At 42.0% G+C, this 11237-nt stretch overlaps 1 protein-coding gene across 6 annotated transcripts in view; it reads left to right on the top strand.

Moving 5' to 3' along the window:
- Positions 1 to 2255: 2255 nt before the first annotated feature.
- AMPD3 (adenosine monophosphate deaminase 3) overlaps positions 2256 to 11237 on the top strand; it is a 34211-nt gene continuing 25229 nt past the window's right edge. For 2 of the 6 annotated variants that reach the window (XR_012831126.1, XR_012831127.1), the window contains exons 1-3: positions 5719 to 5944; positions 8447 to 8642; positions 9108 to 9273. Coding sequence is in view for 4 of the 6 variants with exons in the window: in XM_075712419.1 (XP_075568534.1) it covers positions 5724 to 5944; positions 8447 to 8642; positions 9108 to 9273 (583 nt within the window). In the remaining 2 variants the exon portion in view is untranslated. Of the gene's footprint in view, positions 2276 to 5702; positions 5945 to 6130; positions 6144 to 7367; positions 7434 to 8446; positions 8643 to 9107; positions 9274 to 11237 lie in introns of those variants that run through there. The other 4 variants (XM_075712419.1, XM_075712420.1, XM_075712422.1 and 1 more) reach the window with 4 other exon arrangements.

Genomic DNA, 11237 nt, shown 5'->3' with positions numbered 1-11237 from the left:
CTTGAAGTATTTTCTTGTTAATTTCTATTCTTATTCGATTTCTATTCTATTCTTACAATCCATCCTGATGTTATTACAGATCTTGCAATAGTATTTTCTTAATGCTTCCAGTTACTATAGATGCATTTGCTAAGTTATGATCTCAGTTTGCCTTTAAAGGTTTCCAACTTGTTACAAAAGGAAAGCTCATTTAAATGGTCATGGTCACCTACAACAAGTGTCCTACGTCCTTATGGATTTGTACTTCAGTGCTCATAAAAGCTTTTTCTTTGTTAAGGCATTTTTAAGGTCTCCTTTCTGTGTGAATTCTCTGGCCTTCATAAAATGGGAACTCACACTGCACTGTTTTCTTCATTTAGGGCATACAGAGCTGCCTGTTTCCATGAAAGAAAACTGTAGAAACTCAGTTATCTTTGAGATCGTTCATTTTTCATTGTGGTCGGTAGAAAGCCCGCAATAGCACAAGAGGAAACTCTTGCAGGCTTTTGCACCCCATAGTTAGAAGAGAGATTAAATCAAGTGTGGAGGTAAGACCCATTTGCCAAACTGAGAAGGGGAATCCAAGAAGTCATAGGATACCTGCGTCCGGCAGGCAGGGCACAATTATGATTAGAGGGCCACTGAGGAGCCCAAACTGCCAGGCAAACCCTGGAACAGGAAGCAGGCAAGTTTGGGCAAGTTTAGGCAGGTGGTTGGAGAAGGACATGAGGAACAGGAGAAAGGAAGCAGGACTAAGAGATCAGCAATCAATGGGTGTACTGAATGGCCAGCAGCAACAGGTGTCCTTTACTCATATATCATGTGGGCAGGGCAACCGTGAGTCAGACTTACAGACACTTACATTATGTAGTTTCCTGGGTGGCAGATGGCTTGTCTGGGTGTAGCCTGGCAGCTGATGAAGACATTCAGAGTTACTGTGGGAGAAACATGCACACACAGCATAAGCTTTTTTTTCCAAACTAAGAAATAATGTCTGGGATTTTTAGTACTATTATTTTAAAATCAATTTTTTAAAAATGATTTTGGATGGATGACTCATTTTCAAATGCTTTGGATTGGTACATGTCTCATACAACAGCTGCGGCCATAATTCTTAGCTCTTTTACGAGCACATGAAGGTGACAGTGTTGATACTAGCGTGAGAGTCAAAGTATCTGGTCTTCTTTGCAAACTTTTGCAACTCTTCTTTGCTATTCAAACTTTGTATGGTCACCTACTTTCTTTTTACTTCCCTTTCTTCACCAGCTGTGTGAAGTAAAGGATTTTCTGAAGCCAAAACCCCCTGAGGTTTGATGAATAGAGCATTTCTTTGTTTACCAAGTTGGGAGGACATAGGCAGGACAGCACGCTTGCCACAGAACTACCTGATCCCTCACCTGTTTTGGGAGATCTACCTTAACCCTGCTTGTCTTTTTACACAGAGGACCTTGTTCTTCAGTTGCTACATTCCCAGTGCTTCCCTGCACTGTAAAGATACTTTTATATTTAAATGTCTTCAGATTCGACTCCAAGTATCGTAGCCCAAACTTAGCATAAACGTCCCTAAACCTTTCAGTTTAAGGGCCCAGAATCTCTCAAAATAAGGTCAAATTGTTTTACATATTAAGATCCTCATTCCTGCTGAGTCACCCTTGTTTTGACCTTCAGTTATTTGTCTTGGGCTCTTTACCCGGTAAGTTTGGGTTTGGTTTGTTTTGGTTTTTTTTAATATATACGAGCACCTGAACCGTGTCGCTACACCGAAGGACGGACATTGTTGAAAACGCTTCTGATAGGGATACCTCGTCAGCAAACTTACTTATCAGGTGTCATCTTTGCACCAGCCTCACGACGTTCTGGCCTCGAACCAAAGTTTTCTATAGAAAAGCGCTTTTTGAGGAGGACTTGTGAAACAAGCGTTTGCGAAGGCGGCACTCAGGGGACGCCCCGCGGCGGCCCCCCCGCAGCCGAGGCGAGCTCAGGCGGGCCGAGGTGGGCCGGGGCCGGGCCGGGGCGGCCCGCCCCGCCCCGGGTAGCTCCCTCCCACGCCGGCGAGGAGACATGTGACAGCGCGACTTCTGTTTTGAAGCCTCCGAAGGGGAAGGGGCCGCGGCGGCGCGGGGGAGGAAGGCTTCCCTCCGATCCTCCGGCTCCCGCTGCGGCCACGACCGCGCGGGGCAGGCGCCGCCCCCGGCCCCCGCCGCTCCGGCCGCCGCAGGTGCAGGCGCGGGACGAGCGGCGCCTCCTCCCGAGAGAAGCAGCCCCCGCCGCCCCGAGCGGCCGGCTCCTCGCAGAGGTACGGACAGGGCGGGCGGGCGCGCGCCCCTCCTCGCCCCGCCCCGCCCCGTCAGGGCGACCGTTAACGGCGCCCCGCGCCGCTCGCCCCCCGCCCCCCGGGGCAGGGCGGGGCGGGGCGGGGCAGGGCAGGGCAGGCAGCTGGGGGTCGCCCCTGTAGCTGGCGCTCCGCCCGGCAGGAGGCTGTGCCCCCCGCCCGCCGGCCCCCCGCCCCAGCGCCCCACCTGCCCCACCTGCCCCAGGCCCCCACCTGCTGCCGAGCCGCCCCGGGCCGCGATGCTGTCGCCCGGGAGGCAGCTGGCCGCCCTGGCGGGGTCGGGGGCGCGGCGAGCGGGCTCCTCCGCCCAGGGGCCGCGGCGGCCATAAAGGGCCGGGGAGGGGGCGGCGCGGCACTGCGGTAGCGGGGCGGCCGGCCGGCGGGTGAATGCGGCAGAGGGGAGCGGCGGCAGCTGGCGGGAGCAGCTCCTCCCTCCGCCACCTCCTCCTCCTCCTCCGCCGGCGGCTTCTGACGGAGCCTTTCCAGCCGGCGGGAGCGCCCGTGGCGGCCCCCGGCCCTGCTCTGCCCCAGCATGGCTTTCCCCGGGGCGCTAGGTAAGTGCCGAGGCAGGAGGCAGCGCCGTGCCGGGCTGGCGGTGACCTTGCCCGCCGCCCCGGCGGGGACGGACCCTGGGCGGCCGGGCCCCGCGGCCGGCCCTGCCCCACCTGCCCGCGGCGGCGGGATGCAGCTCTCCGCGCTGCCGGCTGGCCGTCCGCGGGGGTTGGAGGCGGCGGCGGCGGCCGTGCTTGTTTTCGTGGCGTGAGCTCATCGCATATTCAACCCTATTAAATTCCTGATCAATAATTGCTTTTTAAATAATCATTCAATCATTTTTTTATGTAGCGTGTTTCAAGAGAAAGAGGTTGCTTTTCTTCCACAAAGGTGCAGAAGTAACGAGCCACCAAAGCAGACATTCTGCGAGACAGAGATATTTAGGAAAAGAGCATTTGCTGGTTGCTGGATGGCATTCATACTCCCTCCCCATCCCATTAAGATGTCTAGTTGTCGCTCACCTTGGGTAAAGGACAGCACTTCTATAGAAGGATACTGGATACAAGATCCTCATCCTTCTTCCAGTTTGGGATGGCACAGCTCGCATGAGTGTTCCATGAAGTGCCTCATGACTATTTTAGGTTTATTAAACCCATTTCAGTGACATAAGCTAGCAGTGATGTGGGTGAACCTATCTTTGAAAGTGTTCTGTGCCTTAGTCTGTTATTTGCTTGAGTGGAGAACATGAGATGAGGTTCTGTAAGAAAGAAAAAAACCTTTGGCCTCAGTAGAGGATCGTACTTGTATCTATATGTTCTGACTCTTCGCTATCTTATTGTAATGATTTAAAATACAGTATGGTTTCTCGTGCAATGTATTTTGCGCTGCATTTCTGTTTCTGATCACAATTCTCTAAGAAAGTTAATTTATATTGGGAAAATGCTCAGCTGGTGATAAACATATAACCAATTGATTTCTCCTGTCCTAGTCAGCTAATACTGAAAGTATTTTAATTGTTGATTTAGCAGCAGAAGAAACATTATTATTCCACACTTTACTATTATTGCTAGCACTCTTACTGTAGTCAAGTAACTATAAAGACTGTTCTTGACTTGCTGAAGTGGCCCAAAAGGCCCCTGTTGCTGGCAACTGTATGTATGGCAGTTCCTGTTGCTGACAAGTGTCTTCACTGAGGTCAGTGGAAAGACTTACAGGACTTCATTGAGGTTTGAAATTGAGAAACCGAATCTAAGTTTGGATGGTTCTAAGACATTGTAGTGCATTGTCATCGAATCATGCAGCTAAATGTGTGTGTATTTTTGTATTTCTTATGTAGTTATGCTTGATTTTATGAAGACTTAATACTAATTGCAAAACAAATACTCTCCAGGCAGAAAAACTGCAGAGAGTCAGATCCACAGTTCTTCAAAACCAGTGACGTTTTTCCACTGGTCTGTGAATTGGTTTTTACAAAATAAGAATGCAAAATAATGTAGATGATCACTAAAGTGCCATGTTATGGTCCAATATAGCTCTTGTCACATTTTCATACTATATTTGCTTTTAGAATAAAAGCAAAAGCATTCTCAAAACAACTGTGAAAACAGGTGGACATTAATTAGAATCTTTTAGGCTGAAAACAACAGGATCACATATCAAAAGGATCACATATCAACATGTGAAACTTCAGCATGCCTACAGAAATACTGTAATGGGGGCCCTGATAAGTTATGCCTGGAGTGATTAAAAACTGCCATGCTCCATGCTGACTTTCAGCATACATCGTTACTTAAATGAATACTGTCTTGTAAAATATGTTTGCATTTTTGTAACCAAAAAGGATTGTGAAATGCCACTTTTGGACCCAGACTTCACATTCTGGCAGTGCTTGGATCCATTTGTTGTGACATGTTCATAGCTATTTTTAACTGCTGTAATAAGAATTTAATCTTATTTGTTATGAACTCCATCATACTGAAGGCATTCAAAAAGCTTTACAGTATATAATTAATAATGCTGGTCACTAGCTTACAAGCACTGTATTTTTTTCCCCTCCAGAATGCTATCAGATATGTCAAAATTCACATTTTGGATTGTATGAGAATGAAATACAAATAAAGCCATGAAACTACAGAAGAAACACTAAAGATGGTATTTTCAGTAGCGCTGTTATAACAAAATGGAAGTATTTTGTGGTGAAAGGCTACTTAAATAAAAATTTAAAATATAAAACATACTGTTTAGAAAAACAATATTTAAATGCCAAGTAGAAATTAAAGTCCATATCCTAACTGCTTCCCACATACAATTCAGAAGCAGGATATGAAATACTGAAAACAAATGGGGAAGAAAAAAAAAGTCACTAAGTTAACTATACCATGTGTGCTCCAGTTGTGCAACCATTTTACTTCACAGCAGCTCCATGACTTTCTTACTTGTGGAAAGGATGGGGTGAGGTAGAAATGTGCAACCTTGCTTTCTGACTTGCTCATGGCTCTAAAATTGGTTTCACTGAGCAGGGAAGAAGGCAGGCAAGTGGGTGAAAGCGATTTTCAAGTTCACTACAAGTACATACAGCTAAGTATACATTATATCGCAATTAATAGTCTATCTGATTATGCAAGTAAGTGGAATCTACTGGCAAATCTGTACATACATATCTTAAGAATTTTCGTGAGTATACCAAGAATTTCCTGATACACAAATTGGCATGGCTCTACAAGTAAAGGTGCTCAGAGGATACCTGTGGTTCTTGTGTACTGCATACTACTATAAATTCTGCATAGCTGTTCTACTTTATTCTGCTTTTGTTCTAAGCTCTTAATTTTGATAGGTGTACCACAAAAAAACCCCAGTCTCTCACATGTTTTTATTCTTCCTGTAGTTGTAACTTTGTCAATTGTTTTCCTTATTAGCCGAGATGCCCAGACAGTTTCCAAAGCTGAACATCTCTGAGGTTGATGAGAATGTGCGACTTCTAGCAGAGAAGGTATTTGCTAAAGTTCTCCGAGAAGAAGACAGCAAAGATGCCTTGTCACTATTCACTGTGCCTGAAGACTGCCCTATTGGGCAGAAAGAGGCCAAGGAAAGAGAACTGCAGAAGGAACTGGCAGAACAACAGTCTGTGGAAACAGCTAAAAGGTTTGTTCAGTAGTTGCTTTCTTAGTGGAAAACGTTTTTTTTTAAATGAGTTTGAGTTAATATTGAAATGTCTGACAAGTAACATTCTACCTCTTATTACTTCAGGAGAAGGGACAACAGCAGGTACCAAGGGGACCTGTGTGATGTCCTTCCGTGCTGTGCAGAAGGTGTGGGGATGGGCCCTAGGGAGCTTGGATTGGTGAGGTTGTCTCGGCTGCATTTCCAGCGATAGCATAGATATTGCTTATGCAAGTTTAACAAACAGCATAGCTGGGTAGAAATGGACACAACCGTAAGACTCTTTAATGTAAAAAGAGTCAGAAAAAGAAACACCTCCCGCCCCCCGCCTTTATTCTAGTTTAATTCAGAGAAACGGAAAATTTTAACACAGAGAAAATGACAGTTTGATACTTCTGTTAGTCTCTGTAAAAATAGATGAAAGCAAAGACTTGACATTTAACATCAAGGGAGAAGGTAAAAAGTGGTATTGGCATAATGAGGTTATTCATAGGTTTCCTTAACTCGGAGAGATAAAATCTAACCACTATCAGCCATAAAAGTGCACGTTTTGAGTTTTTCTCAAAAAAAAAAAAAAAAGTACAGTCCACCTTTGGTTTAACCATGAATCTAATGAAGCCAGATTTGGTTTATGATTGTCTTCTGTGAGAGAGGTAGCCTTACCCTGATGTCAGGCTGTTCCGGTATCTTAACTTCAGTAGACTGGCTAGACTATTTCCTAGAGTCATGTGAGCTCAACAGCAGTCTGACAGCAAATGGCTTGGATGTGTACAGACTCTTCAAAAAGCAGGCAAACAAGGAAGCCTTTGAAAGTGATAGCTAAACACATATATCCAGTTAGCTGCAGACAATCAGTTGGGCAATGCTTGGCATCATATTTCTGGAACAGAAGGGTGAAGAGTCAATTTAGTTAAATTAAGCTATGACATGCTGATGATACAAGCTGAGACTTTTGGTTTTGAATTGTACAAGTGGGTTTCCCAGTTGGCATGTTCATAGACATAAACAAGCACAGAAGGGAAAACTAGATGTTTTCATTGAAACAACTATTTAGTATATCTTTCCTCCTGAACTAGTAAGTTTCAATTTTAATTTGGGAAATTGTCTTATAGAAGTATATTCTGTCAAACTGTATGTCAAGTTTTATACAAGTTTAATTGTGGGAAGTAGGATATTATATGTACATTGTTTACATGTGGGAACAGAACAAGTCGTCTTCCCTGTCCTACAGATCTGAAGTGTACTTTAAGGACAGTTACACAAATAAAACTTCTTGTTTTCAGTTGCAGTTGATCCAACGTTGCCTTTCAAGAATTTCATACTGATTTCAAAGGTGGCTACAAGTACTTAAGAGAGGATGGAATTTGGTCATAGGGTATTAATCGTACCAGCGCTGCATGTTCTTACTCTTCAGAAAGTCACAGAAGTAATATGCAACTTCCAGAGAGTATTCCAGTATTCCTTTTTCTTGGTTAGTGGTTCTTGCTAACATTTTAAGGTTTTGGCATCTAGTTTATAAAACAAGAGAGTATTTCCACAGTGCAAAAGAAAGTGATGTTGCAGGTCGTTTATAACATTAAATACACATATAATAAATAAATATAAAATACACTTAAATACATTTACACTGAGTAAGGAAAAATAATTAACTCTTGGAGATATTCCAGAACTTCACTTGAGGCATTGCAATTACTTCACTGAAAAATACAGCATTATTTTTTAGCTGGTTTGTCTAAGGTTCACACCTATCACAGTTTTGCTGAGAAAGGGTAAAAGTTTTAAAATCTATGGGTGTTAGCTATTTAGTGGCCTGAGGGGAGGAATGGACTTGGGTATCAAAGCCATGCTATGTTATTACTCTGATAACCAACATTAGCCAAAAGCTCAAGTCTTATCAAACACTGACTAAGGAATAACTGTATGCTCATCCTTTTTCTTACAAGTTTAACTGAATGACTATATATGAAATTTTGATGCATAGTCTTGTCTGACAACTAGATGAATTTTTAAATCCTGCGTGTTTTGGGAACCATGATAACTTATAACAACTTACTGTACGTAACATTCACTTGTTTCTGTCTGATACTTCATGATTGTTGATGCTGCTGGTCTCTAAGAATCAACTCCTACTAAAGTTAAGCACAGTGATCGCATTTTCCTTCTGTACAGTGACTTGCTGAAACTGAATTTGTAAGAAGTGAAACAAAACAAACCTTAGGGCATCTTACAGTGATAGTAAATAAATTGTGGCATACTGTATTTGCGTGGAGGGTAAGTGCAATTTGTGTAGCATATATCATATGAAATGTCAATAGAAAAAAAGCTAAAAGCACAAATATTTTGTGACCAACATTTTTCCTGTGGTATGAGAGATTTCATTTGTAAAATTTCTTAGGGGGTGATTTCTTTGCTGTAATCAGTTTTCCAGTGTATTTTATGTTTTATACCATGGCTTATTTTATGCTTTATACCATGAATTTGTAGGAAGAAAAGTTTCAAGATGATTCGATCCCAGTCTTTGTCATTACAAATTCCGTCTCAGGAATGGAAAGCACCATCAGCCAATCCTGTTCTGTCTCCTGCAACACCAGTTCTTCCAAGTGCTTTTGTGCCAGTCCAAGTGCCATATGATGTACCAGAGTTTCAGAGAGTTTCAATTAGTGGGGACTACTGTGCAGGGGTAAGAAACCATTTTTTTTCCCCTTTCTGTATTTAGTGGGGGAAAATCCCAAACCACAAGCAGCTAATGTATATGAAGTGTGAAATGCCAGTATATTATGGCTCTCTGCAACAAACTGTAAATCGCTTTGTGAACACATTGATTTGTAAAACAGTTAAAGTCAAGGTCAGGTCATTTTATACTTTTTATCATAAAATGTAAACTGAATAAATAAAAATATAATCAGGCATTAAATAAATGGGTAATATATATGGTAGAAGAAAAAAATTTGTGTGTGTGTTTTGCACATTGTAGTTGGATTCTGTGTCTGTCACTGGCTTCCTGAGACCTTGGGTGATCCTTATCATCAAGCCACATACACTTACATTTCTGGAAATTCAGTCTCCTTGTTACCGGCGTGGATTCAGTTTGTTGCTAAAACTGCTGTTTTATTTTTGTCAGTATTTATCCAGGCTTTCCTTTCAGGTTACAGTCGATGATTATGAACAAGCTGCCAAGAGCCTGGTGAAAGCTCTTCTCATTCGAGAAAAGTATTCACGTCTTGCCTACCATCGCTTCCCAAGAACAACATCTCAGTATTTGTGTAGCATGCAAGATGAAAAATGGAAGGTTGAAGATGAAGTGTATCCAGGTGAATATCCTTGTTCTTTTTTAAAATACAAAGTCAAACACATGCACTGCTGTAATAAAGGTAAGTTGGATTTTGTGACGATCTCTTCTGAGTGCCTTCGCCTCTGTAATTTATTCTGTTAGTAAGTGGTGGAGAATCACTGACGGACCTAAATTATAAATCCTGTGTCTCATCTGAAACTTTGAAGCTGTCAAAAGCTAAAAAACCCTACTAGACTCTCATTGATTATTTTTTTTTTTTTTCAGCAAATGGGATGGTAAGTAGTACACTTGTGTTCCTGCAGGAAAAAGATAATATGGATATGGTTTAAAGTGAAAAGTCATTCCTCCTGATCTTGGCATGCTGCAATAAAAAGGATTATGAGCTCATCTACATTGTAAATTGAAGCACGATACAGACATACCAGTTAGCAAGCCCTGAGCCAGTAATTTCACAGGCACGGTACACTTACCAGGTCAAGACTGGAAGCGGTATAGTTGTATTTGTTGGGCATTCTGCCTGGGTTAATAAACTCTGATCTCTCAACAGGGTTTATTAGGTTGAGCATATTCCCCCCTATATATGTCACAAATTATATTTGTCCCTTAGGTGGGCTGTGTCTTGAAAGCTCTGCTTGTGCATCAAACTGTTTGCACTACTAGTTTTTGGATTAGCCTGTGAGGAGCAACCTTTGGTCGGTACAGATATGCCACTGTAGATGTGTCCATATTGTTGGCAATGTATTCTCAACCATAAAGTGATATTTTAAATCAATCACCCTCTAGCTCAGTGATTGGAAGAGGGTGAAATAACGTGTTTTCAAGTGTTTGTTATACAGAAAGAGTGTAAAGAGGACAGTATACTGAGTATTCAAGACAGGAAAGCTATTTTGGAACAGCTGGCAGGGAGATATTTCGAAGTTATTATTAGGTTAATAACTTTTTTACAGTTATGATTTTAAACTTATGACATAGACAATAAAATCTCATTGCACAATGTCTTAATTAGCACAAGTTTGAGCTGGATAGTTATGAATATTAGAGATAAGAATGGTATCAGTTTATAGTGTACATTCAGGTGCTCTAGGTGAATAAAAGGACTGGTTAATTACTTTTCTGTCTTGGTTTAACTGAACAGGTAAAAGAAGAAATATCAGTAATAAGACTGAGCCCAAAAATGTAGTTCAGTTGACATAAATGTAGTTGAGATATTTTATGCTATTTGCATTAGTAAAATACTGTAAAAGAAGCAATGAACATTCCCTAGCATGAGTGATACTGTTTGAGTGTTCACATCAGCTGAATATCCCAGAAGCATGTTTACCTGATTCTCAGAGGAAAAGAAAAAAAAAAAAATTATAATTTTCTAAAGGGATTACAAAACTGTACTGAACAAATCCCAACTGTTCTGGTACTTTCTGATTTTGGTCATGATCAGGGAAAACTAGAGTTGTGTTGTACTGTCTCCAGCTTCTGCACTTCTTAGTTCTATTCAAAAGCAATTAAAAATAAAAATAAGGAGTTTGTTTTAAAAAAAAAAAACACCACACAAAAAAACTACAAACTAAAAAACTCCAATCAAAACACAACAAAACCAACCAACCAAACTCCAAAAAGCTACAAACCAACCACTGCCTTGGTCAGAGTGAGAAGCATTGAATCTTATATTATATCCTGCTCTACCATGGGTGAAGTATATTCACTAATGGTTGAAAGAGGAAACAGTCCTAGTATGTATGCACTAGTCTAGCTCATTGGATTGTGGGAAGGGCAGAGGTGAAGAAGTAAGGCACAGCCTGTTCTTTTCTGACTGATGTTTCAATATGAGAACAGCTGCATTACTGTGCTTAAATACAAACTTCCAAAATTACTACAGTGAGTCAGAAGGTGAAATGAAAATAATGAAGGTGGGTATGAAGTCAACAACTGTTTTATTGTTCAAAAATGTCGACTGTACTTGCAACCATCCTAATCTAAATACTTCTG

This window comes from Pelecanus crispus, chromosome 6 (genome assembly GCF_030463565.1).
Source record: "Pelecanus crispus isolate bPelCri1 chromosome 6, bPelCri1.pri, whole genome shotgun sequence".
NCBI classification, from domain to species: domain Eukaryota; kingdom Metazoa; phylum Chordata; class Aves; order Pelecaniformes; family Pelecanidae; genus Pelecanus; species Pelecanus crispus.
The sequence above is the reverse complement of the archived record's forward strand: the minus strand, read 5'-3'. Positions and strand labels throughout refer to the sequence as shown.